The sequence below is a fragment of the Lagenorhynchus albirostris genome, chromosome 8, assembly GCF_949774975.1.
Source record: "Lagenorhynchus albirostris chromosome 8, mLagAlb1.1, whole genome shotgun sequence".
NCBI lineage: Eukaryota > Metazoa > Chordata > Mammalia > Artiodactyla > Delphinidae > Lagenorhynchus > Lagenorhynchus albirostris.
In genome coordinates this window covers 6288993-6306225 of record NC_083102.1, presented here as the reverse complement: position 1 = coordinate 6306225, position 17233 = coordinate 6288993, and the positions used below count along the sequence as shown (strand labels likewise).

Here is a 17233-nt window from a genome sequence, read left to right as displayed (position 1 = left end):
GTATAATGAAGTAGTTGGAGGAGAGCCTAGTGCAGGGGCTTCCTACAAGCTGTGGTTTGGAAATGACAAGGGAGAGGGCTGGTAACAGTGAGGAAATTACATCCTTACCCTAAGGGGTGAACAGAAGCTGGAACCCAGAAGGAGAGCTGGGTAGAGAGCCTCCAGGGGAGGAGTTATGAGCTTCCGGCTTAGGGTTGCAGCTAGTGGGAGAGGCCCCTGCAGGGAGAGAGGCAGGAAAACAGATACCCTGACCCTGCTTTTCTATCCTCAAGAGCTCTCCTGCTTGGATTTCCCATTGGCAGAAACGGAGCAAAAGTCAGAGAGCGAGAGATCCCACTGATGTAGTCCATATAGATCAGCCTCCCAGGCAAAAAGCTAGAGTGAAAGAAGGGTGAACTGTGGATCTGCAGAGGCAAGAAAAATATTTGGCACAGAAGAGATTTCTAAGGTACAGCAGGGACATTTAAAGTTAGGATGGTACCTTAAAAAAAGAGAGAGACAGAAAAAAAAAATCAGAGGATTTATCAACGTCCACATCTCCATGAACCACAGAGGAATGGTGCCAGAGAAGCCTGGTGCTTCACCAACAAAGTACTCATAGATGTGGACTGACATAAGACACATTACCAGTGGGGCTAACACTGAACGTATGCAGGCTTTCTTATTTGAATCTTCCTAAATTGACTCTTTGAACTCTCTGAAATAGATCATTGCCTGCTTATGTCAATTTCATAACCTCTTACATTCACTGGCATTGTGTAGAAGGACAGCTGGGAGCCGGGTGTCGTGGGGAATGTGCTGGGAAGATATTTCATTCTGGTTAGCTCTCACTGCGTAACAAACCATCCCAAACTTAGTGGTTTAAAACATCAACAATCATTTATTTTTCTCATGAATCTGAAAGGTGGGCAGGACCCCGTGGGGATGGCTCATCTTTGCTCTTTGCGGCTCCATCCGTTGGCAACTGGAGAATGCACTTCGGTGTCACCTCGCTTCCATGACCGGCAAACTGCTTCTGGCTGGCAGCTGAAATATCAGCCAGGGGAGTGGGCCAGTGACTTCAAGTCCTCTTCGTGTGGGTGACTGGGGCTTCCTCACAACATGGTGGCCAAATTCCAAGGGCAAGCACCCCGAGACAGCAAGGAGGCATTTTCCCTTTCTAACCTTGGAAGTCACATGGTGTTGCTTCAACCACCCAGAATTTATCGAAGCGGTCACAAAGTCCATCCAATTTCAAGGCAGGGGATATAGACCCATAACTCAATGGAAAGAGTAACAAGGTCAGAGTGTAAGAAGACGTCAGAAAGAAGATATGGTTTTAGTTTATGGGTTTAGTCCTCTTTGGGAAATGCAAACTGCCTATTAACAAGTTATAGTAAATTGAGAAGTAAAAATAAAATTGACACTACTTCCAAAACATTTGCCATATTTTTGAAAGCATATTTTTAATCTCCTTGAAAACAACTTGAAATATATTCTCCTTGGCTTCTTCCCTTATATTTTTCATTCGTTCATCATGCTTCTGCATTAGCAATTTTATTTGTTCCTCCTTTGCTTCCTGTGGTCTATGGGCATATTCCTTTTCTACTAGTTTAATTTCCTTTTCTAATTGATCAGTGTAGATTTTCTTCAAGACTTCCTCCTGCTTTCTCAGCTTTTCCTCTATGTCCTTGTATATGGCATCGGAAAAGTAAGCCCCCTGGTTGTTTTGCACCATCTTCTCTATCAGCTCCACCAGCTCCCGCACCTGAGCTTCCTTCTCAGTCCAGTCTGTACTGTTGTTACTGAAGGTACAGCAGCGGTCTCCACACTCCTGGAGGATGCTTCGCAGGTTTACGTTCGCAGTCTGCAAAAAGTCGCTTAGGCTGTGGTCCTCCAGTTCCTCTTTGCGAGTGAACAAGACGATCATGTGCTTCATGGCTGGTTTCCCAAACACAGCCTTGATCAACGCCACGGTTTTCTGCTCTTCCTCCGTGTAGCGGCCCAGCTGCAAGACCAAGATGATGGCGTGAGGTCCGGGGCAGGAGGCGAGGACACAGCGGCTGATTTCCTTGCAGGTGGTGTTCAGGCTCTCCTTGGTGTCGAAGAGCCCTGGGGTGTCAACAACGAGAAGGTCTCTCCCCTCCCATTTCCGGGATGCTTTCTGACAAGTTTTGGTAACAGCCTGGGCAGCAATCTTAGACTCAAATTCCTTTCTCCCGAGGATGGTGTTTGCTGTGGCACTTTTCCCATTTCCAGTCTTCCCGACCAGCACGATCCTCAGAGCATTGTCCTGGGCATCAGCCATGTTTATATCAAGAGGCCCTGGGGCTTAGGTACCCACAAGATCTTAAGAAAAAGAAGGAGAGGGAAAAAGGGTCAATTTGGGCAAGTTGGAACCATTCCCAACTCTTTTTTTCTTTCTTTTCCTCCCTGCAAATATGTAATATTCTATTACACATAAACAGCTCAATTGCTGTGGAAGAAATAACAAAGTACTTAAAGAATATCCCCACAAAACAGTCATGTCCAGATGGTTTCACATGGAATTAACTGAAACCTTTAAAGAGCTGATAATCTCAGTGCTACTTAAACAATTCCTGATCACATAAAAAGGAAGGAAAACATTCAGCTCTTTCTATGAAGCAAGTGTAATGTTGATCCCAAAAGCTAACCACGATTTCACCAACAAATAAAGCGATACACGTCTCATGTGTGAGTATTGATTCAAATATCCTAAATAAATTATTAGACACTAAAAAGCAATACACGTTGATTAAGTACTACTGTTTCAGAAATACTAGGGTGGTTCAACATGAGGAGATTGATTGTTGCAACACATCCCATTAATAGGTTAAGAAGAAAAGGAACTAGGTGCAGAAAAGACATTTGGCCAAATTCAACACTAATTCATGTTCTTTTTTTTTTAATAAATTTATTTATGTATTTATTTATTTTTGGCTGCATTGGGTCTTTGTTGCTGCACACGGGCATTCTCTAGTTGCGGCGACCCGGGGCTATTCTTCATTGCAGTGTGAGGGCTTCTCATTGCGGTGGCTTCTCTTGTTGCAGAGCATGGGCTCTAGGCACGCGGGCTTCAGTAGTTGTGGCTCACGGGCTCTAGAGCGCAGGCTCAGTAGTTGTGGTGCACGGGCTTAATTGCTCCGCGGCATGTGGGATCTTCCCAGACCAGGGCTCGAACCTGTGTTCCCTGCATTGGCAGGTGGATTCTTAACTACTGAGTCACCAGGGAAGCCCCACACTGATTCATGTTTAAATCATAAAATTTAAATGAATAGATACTTCTTTAACATGATTTTACATAAATATAAAAATTTTTTCATCGCTTTTTTTTTCATGCAACTAAAATAGTTGATTATAAAGTTCATTTGGATGAAGACAAAAGAAAATTAGCCTTGGCAATCAAGAAAAGAAAAATGAGGGAAGACTAGCTCTACCAGATAGTAGAACATTATAGTTTGTATAATTAAAGCAGTATGATGTTGGTGCATGGATAGAGAGAACAGTGAAACAAAAACAGAAAATTCAGGAGTAGACCAAACTGATCACACTATATTCATTTATATTCAATTCAGTTATATTATATTACATTTATATTCAATAAGGCAGCATCTCACATCAATGGGAAAAAAGATGGACTAATAAGCAACACTGAGATAACAATACAGAAAAAGATAAAACTGCATCCACTTCCTGACGCCATTCAAATTCCAAATAGATCAGAAATTTAAATGTAAAAAAAAAATCCATATGATAATAGAAGAAACATGGATAAATCATTGTAACCTGGGGGTGGGAAAATATTTCTAAGATTTGAAATAGAGTAAGGAAAAAGACTCCTAAATTTGATTACATAAAAACCAAAAAGATAATGTGAGGCAAACAAACAAGTAAATAATCCTCCATACACAAATTAAAACACAAATGTCAACTTATATAAAAGAGGGGCAAGGGGCAATTTTCCTTTTACACCAAGAATATCTATACAGATGGCCAACAACCACATGAAAAGATGCTCAGCATCACTAATTATTGAAGAAATGCAAATCAAAACTAAAATGATGTATCACCTCACAGCAGTCAGAATGGCCATGATCAAAAAGTCTACAAATAATAAATGCTGGAGGGCTTCCCTGGTGGCACAGTGGTTGAGAGTCCGCCTGCCGATGCAGGGGACACGAGTTCATGCCCCGGTCCGGGAAGATCCCACATGCCGCGGAGCGGCTGGGCCCATGAGCCATGGAGGCTGAGCCTGCGCGTCCGGAGACTGTGCTCCGCAACGGGAGAGGCCACAACAGTGAGAGGCCCGCGTACCGCAAAATAAATAAATAAATAAATGCTGGAGAAAATGTGGAGAGAAGGGAACCTTCCTGCACTGCTGGTAGGAATGTAATTTGGTGCAGCCGCTATGGAGAACGGTATGGCAGATCCACAAAAAACTTAAAATATTGTTACCATATGATCTAGCAATCCCACTCCTGGGCATATATCTGGACAAAACTCTAATTTGAAAAGATACATGCACCCCTATGTTCTTAGCAGCCCCATTTACAATAGCCAAGACATGGAAACAATCTAAAAGTCCATTGACAGATGAATAGGTAAAGAAGATGTGGTACATATATACAATGGAATATTACTCAGCCATAAATAAAATGAAATAATGCCATTTGCAGCTACGTGGATGGGCCTAGAGATTATCATATTGAGAGAAGTAAGTCAGACAAAGAAAGACAAATATTATACGATATCACTTACATGTGGAATCTAAAAAAAATACAAATAAACTTATTTACAAAACAGAAACAGACTCACAGACATAGAAAACAAACTTCTGATTACCAAAGGGGAAAGTGGCAGAAGAGGGATAAATTAGGAATATGGGATTTATGGATACATACCACTATATATAAAATACAAAAGCAACAAGGATTTACTGTATAGCACAGGGAACTATATTCAATATCTTGTAATAACCCATAATGCAAAAGAATCAGAAAAAATATATATACAACTGAATTACTTTGCTGTACACCTAAAACTAACACAGTATTGTAAATCAACTATAATTGAATTACAAAATAAAAAAAGAAAGCAAAGAATATCTAAAAGTAGAGAAACAAAAGACCAGCAACACGATAAAAAATGGAGAAAGAGATATAAATAAACAGTTCAAAGAAAAAAATGTAAATATCCCTTAAATATATAAAAAGAGACTAACATTCACTTGTAATAGAGAAAAATATATCAAAACATAGAAAAATTAAATTAATTATTTAATATTACACTAAGATACGATTTCTCACCTACAGGTTTGGGAAAAATCCAAAAGTTTGCTGGCATAATATACTGGTAAAAGGTATAGGGGAGACAGGTGCTCTCCCACATGGCTAGTGCGAATGGAAAAGCAGTGTGAAACATCTAGAGGAGAAGTCAGCAATATCTCGCAAAAGTACATGTGCATTTACCCTTTGATTATCAACCTCAATTTTGGGATTTATCCCAAAGGTACACTGACAAAAATACAGAAAAAAATTATGCAGAAGGCTGTTTACTGCACCACTACTTGAAACAGCAAAAGACCAAAAACCTATCAAATGCCCATCAGTACGGGCCTGGTTGAATAAACTAAGGTATATTCACACAGTGCAGTACTAGCCAACTAAAACAGAATGAGATCTATCTTTATGTCCAGCTATGGAGACATCTCCAGGATATATCATTAAGCAAAAAAAGCCAACTGGTGAAAATAATGAACAGTTTACTATCATTTCTCTAACCAGGAGGACCGGAGCCTACATATATAAAATGTAATATATATATTTTTTCAATCATACGTAAAAGCAATGGCAGGATAATCTGAAAAGTAAGCAGACAAAAAAGTTACTTATATGGGGATGGAAAAAACAGGGTGGAGGGAAGCTGGGAATAGACGCTGGGAACTAGACTACTTTGGATATACTTAGATTTCATAGATTTGATCTTGAAAGCATGTATTATACAGCAAAAATTATATTTCAAAATACTAGTAAAAAGCAAATGAAACAAACTAGCCAGATTGTATTTTGTGTGGTGGATGAACCACAAAAAAATTGGTCCTAGAGACTTGACAATGCAGTAGTTTCTTTGTCCATCCCCAGTAGGATATAGTTAAGCAACGCCCCCCCCCGCCCCAAAAAGAAAACCTGCAGAAAATTGTTTTCGGGAATCCTATTCTTAGTTGTGTGTATGTGCGTGTGTGTGTTTGTATAGTTTTGAAATCCATTGAAAAGGCATAAAAACAATGATAAGCCCAGCAACAATGAGCACCCTCAGTGCCAGATTGTAATCTTCAAATGCCATTTCCTACCAAAAATTTAGGGCTCTTAGGAGAAAGTATGGATTCCAGGTCTGGGCCAGGCAATGTAAGAGTTGAGCATAGACCATCTTGTCATACTAGACAGCAAGGATGCTATGAAAAAAATTACTAGGATCCCATCAAAAGGGCTTAAGAGCCAACTTGAAGACGATCCCCAACAGGACAAAGATGAGACAGTTTGAGCATCGGTAAGAATAATGATTTCAAGGGATTGAAATATATCAAATAAGTTAAAATCTATGTGTTCATAGCAATGCCATCTTCTTAGAAGAAGTCAGTTGTTCCCTTTGGAGTATGCTAGGAGTATGTCATTCTGAACGTTGACAAAGGGAAAGAACAAAGCATTTATCTTGTCTTTCTTATATAACTGTGCCTCATGGAAATGAAAGGATTGTTGAGGGGAAGTTTCTTTTTATAGGTTTATTCCATCTATTAAATGAAGAAAGAATGATAGAATTAGAATATCATAATTTGTGACCCTTAAGGAAACATATACTCAAGGTAATCATTAATATCTGAGACAACCAAACATTATGTGCCTTCTGATTGACGTTAACAACTGCACCTGTGAAGTACTCCCACCAAAACACCAGACAAACTTGAATCTGACCAAGCTTCTCCCTAAACAGGATGCACACAAAACACTGGAACTAGAAGAGCAGGTGACATTTTGGGGACGTAATCAGCAAAGTGTACACTTCCAATTCTGCTGGACAAAAGACCTCCCCTTTCTTAAAGAAATTTTATAGCAAGAAACAAGGAAGGTAGAAACCTATGTGTTAAGTTAAATTTAAGAGATATCAGTGAATTGCAATTTATGGACCTCATTTGGGCGCAACTTCAAACAATTTTTAAAATTATGAGACAATCAGGGCAATGTGAATATAACTGGTAATTTTCTAGAAATTCTCGTTGCTTTTTGAAGTCTGAGTCTGGTAATTTTTTTAAATGCTCTTTATCTTTCAGACATATATACTCAAATATTTACTGATAAAGTGACACAAGGTCTGACATTTGCTTCAAAGTAATCTGGGGTGGCTGGGGAGTGGTGAGTATATAAATGAAACAGGACTGGCATAAACGGATAATCGTTGAGGCTTGGTATAGGTACATGGAAGTTCCTTATATTATTCCCTCTATCTTTCAATAAGTTAAAAAAAATTCCACAATAAAAAAAATAACCTGGGTGTAGTGTAACCGCTACTGAATGTATACTGTATACCGAGCACCCTAATAAGTATGTTTTGTATATTACAGTCATCCCTCCATATCAGTGTGGAGGGGGGACTGATTCCAAGACCCCAACGTGTTCCAGAGTCTGCAGATGCTCAAATATCTCAGGTAAAATGACTAGTACCGTGGGCCTCCATATCAGGGCTTTCACATTGGCAGATTCCACCTACCTTGGAGGGAAATTTCCATCCTGTTTTGTTGAATCTGCCAACGTAAAACCAGGGATATGGAGAGCTGAATGTGTATTTATTGAAAAAAAATCCACATGTAAGTGGACCCGCACAATTCAAATCCGTGTTGTTCAAGGGTCAACTGTGTCTCACTTACTCGCAAAAATAACCTGCAAGGAAGCTAACTTTATTACCTGAGTTTTTTAAATGAGGAGACTGATGTGGCTCAAGAATTCTGAGACACTTGCCCAAGGTCATTGTGCTAATAGGTGTCGAGCAGAGAGGGGTCCAGTTCAAAGGCTGTCTGACTACCATGCTCGCTCTTAAGCACTGCACACTACGGCCTCTTCTTGTTCCTTCTCGGACCCGTCATTCTGTAGTCCACGTCAGGTCAGAGGCAGATCAGGGGAAGACAGTCCACACTGTTTCCCGAATGGTGAACTGGTTAGCAAGACTATAATTAGGGAAGGCAAGGAGGGGGTCTCACACACATGTTTTTTTAGCATAGTTAATCCTCTCTGCATAGCACCCGCTCCTCACCTCATGTGTCACCCTATTAGGGACACAGCTTCTCTCTGTGAAGTGTCAGAAAGCATTCAAAGTGAATTCTACATTTCCTGTGTCATTAGTGACCTGGGTAATCCCTGGAGAGTCACCATGCTCTCAGGGGTTCTGATTCTTTTTCAGTAAAATCAACAAGGACCTACTGTATAGCACAGGGAACTCTACTCAATATTCTGTAATAACCTATATGGGAAAAAAATCTGAAAAAGAATGGATATACGTATATGTATAACGGAATCACTGAGCTGTATACCTGACAGTTACACAACGTTGTAAATCAACTCTACTCCAATATAAAATAAAAATTAAATTAAAAAAAAGAAACAGGGGTTTAGACTGGGTGGCCTCTGAATTGCCTTCCAGCTCTGAAGACCTGCCTTGGGGACACTCATTTCCTACTAAGGGAAAACTCTGGGTTATCAAGTGGTACTCAATATCTATCACAACAGCGACTAGACAGACGGTACAGTATTCAGCAGAAGTTTGTCATGTTAACTATGAGATGTATGGACATTATGCTCATAAACATCTTTCCTCCCCTCTCTCCCCTCCACCACCAGCACTCTGGCAGCATCCTCCTTACTGCGTTGCTTGCTCACCACCTGGTCCCTTCTCACGCCAGAGCCCACCCCCACGCAGACTCCCTGCATCCTACTGCCCCTCTCAGCTCTATCCTCTGGGGCCTCTTCTCAGCCAGGCTCACCTTTTGAAGGAGTTGATGAGTTGTCAAGTTTTCTCCAAAGAAGCTGTTTGAGCCGGTGCTTTCGCTTTAACTATGAGGGGGAAATGTTTGCACCCTCTGAAACCTCTGATCCAGGAAGCAGATTGGGTGGGGCTAGTGAAGGAAGTGTTTGCCTTTAAAGAGACAGAAATATTGCGCTGTAACTTGGTGGGTGCTTCAGCGTTGACAAGTTGAAAGCTTTTTCTCCGTGTGCCTGGTATCACACCAACATTTCCAAAGTTATACTTGTTGTTTGGGGTTATTGTGGTGGGTCCAAAAGGCCCTTAGTAAATGACCTAAATCTTGCCCAGAAAGCCAGTCACAGTGTCTGATTATCTCTCCTGGGTGCAGTGGGAGACTGCAGGGCTCTTCGGGGAAGAAAGAAGTCAGACACGTGGCTTGGTGTATCCTCGGGGTAGCGCCAGTCTATTGCTGGGTGGAGAGTAGAACTTGTAAGTGATGAACTTGAATATTTAGCTGAAGAGATTTCTAAGTACAGTGTGGAAGGTGCAGCCTGGTTTCTCCTTACTGCTTATAGTAAAATGCAAGAGGAAAGAGACTGGAGTGATGCAGCTACAAGCCAGGGAATGCCAGGGATTGCCAGCAACCACCAGCAGCTGGGAACACACAAGGGACGAGCTCCCCCTGGAGCCTTCAGAGAGCATGGCTTTGCCAACATTTTCAGTGTGAATTCCCAGAACTATGCAGCAATGAATGTCTCTGCTTTGAACCTTCATAGTTTGTAATAATCTGTTAGAGCAGCTCTAGGAATCTAGTCCATCACCTTTCTCTTTTCCTCTACCTTTTCCCCTGCCAGGTTTCTGTTCCTCCTAACGACCCAAAGACTCCCCTCCTGCATTACATGGTCTGAGCGGTGCAAATTTACTAGAGTGCGCTCTTCCGCATTCTCTACCCACACGTCTGGCCCAGATGGACCGTGGAAGTCTCAGTGATGGGAGAAGTTGTAGCTTTCTCAGGAGTTTAGCTTTGAAATTCTCTGGAGACTCTAGCTTTTGTCAACAATTTACACAACACTGTCAACTGAAAAAAGTGCACAACCGAAAAGTTGAGAATTCTGTTTTATTCAGCAGACTTTCTGAGGACCTGAGGCCCGGGAGGCAGCCTCTCAGCTAGCTCTGAGGGACCACTCCCAAGACATAAGAGAGGAGCCTGGTACTGGCATCTTTACAATCGACACGGCGCTTTTCTCCACCACAATCCAGTGTCAGTAGATCGGCTTCACTGTGTGCGAGTGAGTGGACCCAAGTTTGCTTCAGTGATAGAAATCGTCTGTCACATAAATGCTATTAAAAATGCATTTGCATAACTGTATTTTCTTTAATTTGCTTTTCTATATCAGTGAGAAGATTTTCAACAAAACTGAAATTTAAGAGTTCTGTGTTTTAGAACGTTAGGGTTTAATTTATCATGCCTTCAAAAGCTTGCCTACGGTAGGTACTCAGTAAAGACCCTCTTTTAAGTGCACAGGTTAGACCAAGAGCAAATCTCTGTTGTCACTTTTATTAGCCCCTGAATATTAGTTCTTAGTTTTCCTTTATATTGTACGGTCCCAGGTAACACTATCAGTTTCCTTTAGTTTGTTTAATAAATATTTCCCGAGGGGCAGGTCTATAAGTCCTGTCTTATAATGCCACCCAGGGGAAGTAATCCCCAGTGAAACATGTCTATCCTACAATATAATTAAGCAAAAGAGATGTAACCATCTTATATAATGCCTATTTACATATACCAATATTTATTAACTTTCATCTCAATGTTATGATTTTATACCTTTACCTTTAGTTTCCATTAGGAGCCAATCAACAGGTCTCCTCCTCTCTGGGCTCAGACCTAGGTGGCGGCGACATGGCTAAATGCACCAAGAAGGTCAGAATGGTGGGTAAATACGGGACCCATTATGGTGCCTCCCTCCGGAAAATGGTGAAGACAATTGAAATCAGCCAGCACTCCAAGTACACTTGCTCCTTCTGTGGCAAAACCAAGATGAAGAGACGAGCTGTGGGCATTTCGCACTGTGGTTCCCGCATGAAAACGGTAGCTGGTGGTGCCTGGACCTACGACACCACTTCTGCCGCCACAGTAAAGTCAGCCGTCAGAAGACGGAAGGAACTGAAGGACCAGTAGAAGGGCCACCATTTGAAACATTGCTAGCCTACAATAAATGGGTTAATTTAGGTAACAACAGCAACAAAAACAAAAAACAAGGCTTGTTCTTACAGGGACTCCTAGAAGTTTTTTTTTTCTTTTTATCCCCAACCATTTAATCTATTTTGTATAACAGACTCTGGGTTCCCAGGGACTTCCCTGGTGGTGCAGTGGTTAAGAATCTGCCTGCCAACTCAGGGGACACAGGTTCGAGCCCCGGTCCGGGAAGATCCCACATGCCGCGGAGCAACTAAGCCCGTGCGCCACAACTACTGCACCGCGTGCGCCTAGAGCCCGCGCTCCACAACAAAAGAAGCCACCGCAATGAGAAGCCTGAGCACCGCAACGAAGAGCAGCCCCTGCTCACCACAACTAGAGAAAGCCCGCGCGCAACAATGAAGAACCAATACAACCAAAAATTAATTAAAAAAAAAAAAAAGGCTCTGGGTCCCCAGAGAGGAGTTGAGCCAAGGGACCCAGGCCCTGTCGTCAATCTTTAAACTTGACTAACTGGCCTAACTGCTGCCTCAGGTAATTGTTGTTCAGGTATCTCAGTGTAATTTTCCTTCTGCCCTTTACATATATAGATTATTATAGATATACATATTTATTTATTTTAAACTGGGATAAATAGAGTGGACTTGATTGGGGCCTTTTAATGTTGGGGACCAGTTGGGGGGACCTTTGGGACCATCCAACCTCAGGTCATGTTCTATCAAAACCTTTTCCTTTAATCTTATTAACATTCATTTTACTTACCCATTTTTAAATACCAGTGATAGGGATAGAGTAGGATAGTTACACAGGTAGTTTTAGAAATCCCACTAGGGGATTATAGTTAGAGAGGGAACTTTAGGGAACTTTGGGAGACCACTCTAAGTTAAAGATCACTCAGGAAAGCTATTGGAACATCATGAAACAAAGCAGGCTTGCTTAACAATAAAGCCATATATAAAAGCACAAGATATTCAAGGTCAGCAAGATACTGATTCTTAGGACCAAGTGGAGCGGAGCAGAACACAGAACCCTGAAGTGCCCCCCGTCGCCAACCAGACTGTAGCCATGACATGAGCTGCTCCACCTTGAGCAGTACTGAATCTAGGGGCACAATTCCAGGAACTGGCCTCAAGAGAATGGGATTAACATTATTGCTCATAATAATCTATATCTTTGTGGGCAGTCAAAGAATTGTAGCTTTTCTGCTCATATATGTAAACAGGCAACTAAAATTGTCAGCAAAGAGGTGCTACAGACCCATCATGTCAACATCTTCCACTCTGAGAACATGGCATCCTATGTCAGTGTGAAGTTACAGGAGCTGAATCTTTGCCCCTAATCCCACAGAATGGAATGGTCTTTGACAGCAGGGAATTGAAAACAGCTTTTGCCACTTTCCTGTTTGCCCATTTCTGTTCCCCTCTAACCGTAAAATAACCTAATTATAGGAATGAGATCACTAGGCAATTTAACCTAACTCCTGACTTGAGCTCTCCTGAATGCACACCATGCCTCATCTAACCTGTTGATCCTTTTCCTAGATTAAATGAAGAATGAAGAATGAAGTGGTTAAGGAATGACCAGCTCTCTGCCCCCAATAGCCCCCTTGGCAATCCTGCAGGCAGATCACACAGGCAAGATAATATCTGAAGAGATGGGCTTCCCTAGTGGCACAGTGGTTGAGAATCTGCCTGCCAATGCAGGGGACACGGGTTCGAGCCCTGGTCTGGGAAGATCCCACATGCCGTGGAACAACTAGGCCCGTGAGCCACAACTACTGAGCCTGCGCATCTGGAGCCTGTGCTCCGCAACAAGAGAGGCTGCAATAGTGAGAGGCCCACGCACTGCAATGAAGAGTGGCCCCCGCTTGCCACAACTAGAGAAAGCCCTCGCACAGAAACGAAGACCCAACACGGCCATAAATCAATCAATCAATCAATCAATCAATAAAATCTAAAGAGAGAGCCAGCCAGCCTGCACGCAATGGAGAAGGATGCAGAATCCAACTTCTTGCTTTGACGATTCACTGAGATTCTTGTCCCCCATTTTTCCCTTTAAAAACTGTCATGGCTGAGCAGAGTCTTCAGAATTGGTTTCTGGACATGAGTCCACCTTCTCTCCAGATTGCCAGTTCTTCTGATTAAAACACTTTTCCTTTCTACTAACACTTGCCTTTTAAATTATTGACTTCTGAGCGGCTAGCAGCTGAACCTGGGTTTGGTAACACAAGGACAGGAATATTAAGGGAAAGGTGACATTCCAAAGTACAAGACCCTCATTATACCGAAACCTGAGATGATTTAATGTATTTGAGTGTATGTTACCACACTTCTGCTGATCTGAATAGCGCCAGGACGTTCCTAGTTTGATCATACAGGGTCAAAAACTCCCCGCCCTACGTGAAAGAGGAGCTAATGATGTAAGCATGACATCTACTCAAAGAATAAGGAAGAAGGTGGTCTTCTCTCCCTCCCCACTTGTCCTTGGGTTATAAAAATGTAGCCCATTTAGTTCTCGGGGCAGAGCCCTCTTGCTTGCCTACTTGTAACCTTAGTGAGGGTCCTATATTAATAAATCTAGTTCTTACCTGTCACATTGCTTCTTGCTGAATTCCTTCTGCACCGAGACATGAAGAACCTGAGCTTCATTAAGTCCTGAGATGAGTTGTGCAGTTTCAGTTGGAAGATTGTGGGTTCGAGTCCCAATTGAGGTGTGTGGTTTCACCAATAAAACATCTGTTTATAATGAGAGCTTTCTAAAAATTTACCAATTTAGAAGTTTTTCCAATTTCAAAGATCCATCATCTGGCCATTAATGAGATATAATATTAATAGTGATTCAAACCAATAAGATGCAAGAGGCTTCCCCACAAAAGCGTGCAAAGGATGCCCCTAAAAGAGATCCAGAGGGTTTATTCCCCAAAATAGTCTAAGAAAGTACAGGCTGAGGCAACGCATGTTAAGATGGCAAAAAAAACAAACAAAAACCCTGAAAGTTGACACAGCCAAAAGACTGCTCAGAATCCGAGTCTATTTGATTTGCTGCTCAATGTGCACCTATGGGTACCTTTTGGATGGCAGAGACTGTAACAGGAAAGGGCCAATTCTCACTCCATGTTGGATCTGTTTCTTTGACTTTAGTCTTTGCTTCTCGTTGCTTTTGTGATTATAATCACACATAATGGCCTGCTTCAGGGAACCCTACCCACCTGTGAAGGGCTGCAAGACAGAAGAAATGAATACATGCCCTCCCCGAAGCTGGCCATTCCAGGAGATGTTTTGCAAGACTGACGGCCCTTTTTACTTTATTTCCTCCCCACCTCTCCCTCTCTATTCTGCCTTTCTACTTTACTTCCCTCTCTGATTCTATAAAAGAAACTGGCATCCAGACCCCGATAAGATGGTTATTTTGAGACACTAGTCTGCCATCTTCTCAGTCTGCCGGCTCTCCGAATAAAGTCATATTCCTGGCCTCGACACCTCGTCTCAGATTTATTGGCCTGTCATGCAGCGAGCAGAGCGAGCTTGGACTCGGTAACAAGACCAAGTTTTCAAAACACAGGCGCACACACCGAAAAGCCCAAAGAAGATCAGGGAGAACGTTTACATTTCAAAGGCGCAGGAAGAGAAATGCCAGTCCCCCCTTGAAGGGCTTTTGTTTCTTTAAGAACAGAATACTGAAAAGATGTTTTTATTAAGCCAGCTTTTCTAATTCCACTGCATAGGTAATAAAAGAGCCCCATCTTAGCCATTTTAAGGGTGAGAGTTCCTTTAATTTCCAATTAAGTAGGTACTTATAAGTATGAGCTCTGTACATACATGAAGCTGGCTGGAGTTTTAGTCGGAGGTTGGCTTTCTGATGCCCCTCATTTTTGTCTGAGAGAATCTATTTCCCATTTTAAAGTTGAACTTATTGGGGATAAAATTTACTAGTGTGCTTTTATCCTGACAAATTCTTGCGAAGATAGCCAATTTGAGGAAAGGTGTCAGGTCAGCCTCTTACCTAACCATTCATCCTAGACCACTCAGTATCCTTCCAACTGAGCAAATCCCAGTGTTTTTCAACCAGGCTGCCCTAGTATCTTTCAACTAGAAGGGGTCACTCCCCAATATCTTTGAACTGGGGAGCCAGGTAAAGACACTGCCCAATAAAACTCAAGATCATCAATCAATAATTGGGAGACCCGAGAACCACGAGGGACTCACGCAAATTCGTCTGGACCCTCCGAGAAGGCAGATGGGCACAAGTGGCCTCTGTTGGTACCGAGGCTCTGGTTCCTCGTAGAATTCAGATGGAGAGAAATTTGCTCTGGGGTGCTTTGTGATTGGTTACCAAAACTGTCAAGCGGAAAAAAAAAAAAAACACAACCTAAAAGTTGAGAATTCTGTTTTATCCGGTCGACTTTCTGAGCACTTCAAGCCCAGGAGGAGCCTCTTGGCTGTGAGGGGCTGCTCCTGGTGAGGATGGAGTAGGATGGTTACACAGGGAGCTTTAGAAATTCCACTAGGGGATTAAGGATGGAGAGGGAACGTTGGGAGACAACTGTAAGTTAACTATCACTCAAAAAAGCAATGAAAACATCATGGAACAAAGCAGGCTTGCTTAACAATAAAGTCATAAATAAAAGCACAAGATATGTCCCAGGCCATTAAGTGAAAAAATGAGGCCTGCATCCTGCTGGTCGACATAATGATCCTTAGGACATGTACCTCTGCACATACCAAGGACAGAAATATAAGGGAAAGGTGACATTCCAAAGGGGAAGACCCTCACTATATTGAAATCTGAGCTGATTTAACATATTTGAGTATATGTTACCACCCTTCTGCTGATTTGAAGAGCGCCATGACAGTCCCAGTTGGACCATATAGGGTCAAAAACTCCCCCACCTGGTGCAAAGGAGGAGCTAATGATGTAAGCCTGCCATCTATTCAAAGAATGAGGAAGAAAGTGGTCTTCTCCCTCTCCCCACTTATCCACTGATGATAAAAATGTAGCCCACTTAGTTCTCGGGGCAGGCCCCTCTTGCCTCACCTTGTATCCTTCACAGGCATCCTATACTAATGAATCCACTCCTTACCCATCACTTTGTCCCTCACCGAATTATTTCTGTGCCAAGACATAAAGAACCTGAGCTTCATTAAGCTCTGAGATGAGTTGTGTGGTTTGACTCCCAACAGGTAAGAGAGGAGCCAGGATGTATAGGAATTTTGCAAAAAAAACCCAGGTAGTCGGAACTTGAAAAGGTTATTGTTAACTCAAAAAAAAAAAAAATCAGACAACAAGTCAATGAATTGAGTGCTTTTCTCTATCTGTGAAGATGCAAGAGTCTGGGCTCTTGGAAACCATCCCTTTGATATGCACCTTAGCTGTCTAGGGCCAGTATCCTGCTCTCTCCCATCCTGAGTCCCCTCAGGGGACCCGGTTGGGGGTCTGCAGTGGCTGGGGGCTGTTTATCTCCATCCTGAGTTCCCTCAGACTCACTGTGGGGGTGGGGAGGGCGGTGGTAGGGGCTGCTCACCTGATGGCCACGGTATCCATTGTTTGCTGATAGGGCAAGCAATATTTTTCTTTCACAACACCAAAATAAAAACCAAAAAATTGTTGTTTTTTTTTTTAAAGAGAAGCTAAAGGAATCAAGGCCTGGGAGTACCATTTAAGGTCTCCTCAGCTCCAGACGCGCAGGCTCAGCGGCCATGGCTCACGGGCCCAGCCGCTCTGCGGCATGTGGGATCTTCCCAGACCGGGGCACGAACCCACGTCCCGTGCATCGGCAGGCAGACTTTCAACCACTGCGCCACCAGGGAAGCCCTAAGGTCTCCTAAACTCTTAAGGGGAACAGGCTGACTGCCAGGATATTATGAGCTCAGTGAGTTATACGACCACCTGCCTTACATCATGTCCCAGTCCCACCACCAAGAGCCCAGCCCACACTTTTACAGAATACCAAATTCACACAAAAGAATTGTTTTATCTAAAAAAATAAGAAGAGGAGGACATTATCCCTTAAAATAAGATAAAACA

At 42.5% G+C, this 17233-nt stretch overlaps 2 protein-coding genes across 3 annotated transcripts; one reads left to right on the top strand and one right to left on the bottom strand.

Annotated features, from left to right (window-relative positions):
• Positions 1-853: 853 nt before the first annotated feature.
• On the bottom strand, positions 854-9149 carry GIMAP7 (GTPase, IMAP family member 7). Of its 2 annotated transcripts, none has more exons than XM_060155915.1 (2): positions 9029-9149; positions 854-2328 (listed from the first exon to the last, which is right to left on the bottom strand). In XM_060155915.1, exon 2 carries the CDS (start codon positions 2285-2287, stop codon positions 1406-1408), a length of 882 nt encoding a protein of 293 aa, XP_060011898.1. In that variant the 5' UTR covers positions 2288-2328; positions 9029-9149; the 3' UTR covers positions 854-1405. The 2 variants fall into 2 exon arrangements, with proteins under 2 accessions (XP_060011898.1, XP_060011899.1); XM_060155916.1 differs by lacking the exon at positions 9029-9149 and adding an exon at positions 7956-8188.
• A 1753-nt stretch (positions 9150-10902) lies between these two features.
• On the top strand, positions 10903-11241 carry LOC132524071 (large ribosomal subunit protein eL43-like). The gene has a single exon (XM_060155914.1). The coding sequence runs from the start codon at positions 10913-10915 to the stop codon at positions 11189-11191; it is 279 nt and encodes a 92-aa protein (XP_060011897.1). The 5' UTR covers positions 10903-10912; the 3' UTR covers positions 11192-11241.
• The last annotated feature ends 5992 nt before the right edge of the window (positions 11242-17233 follow it).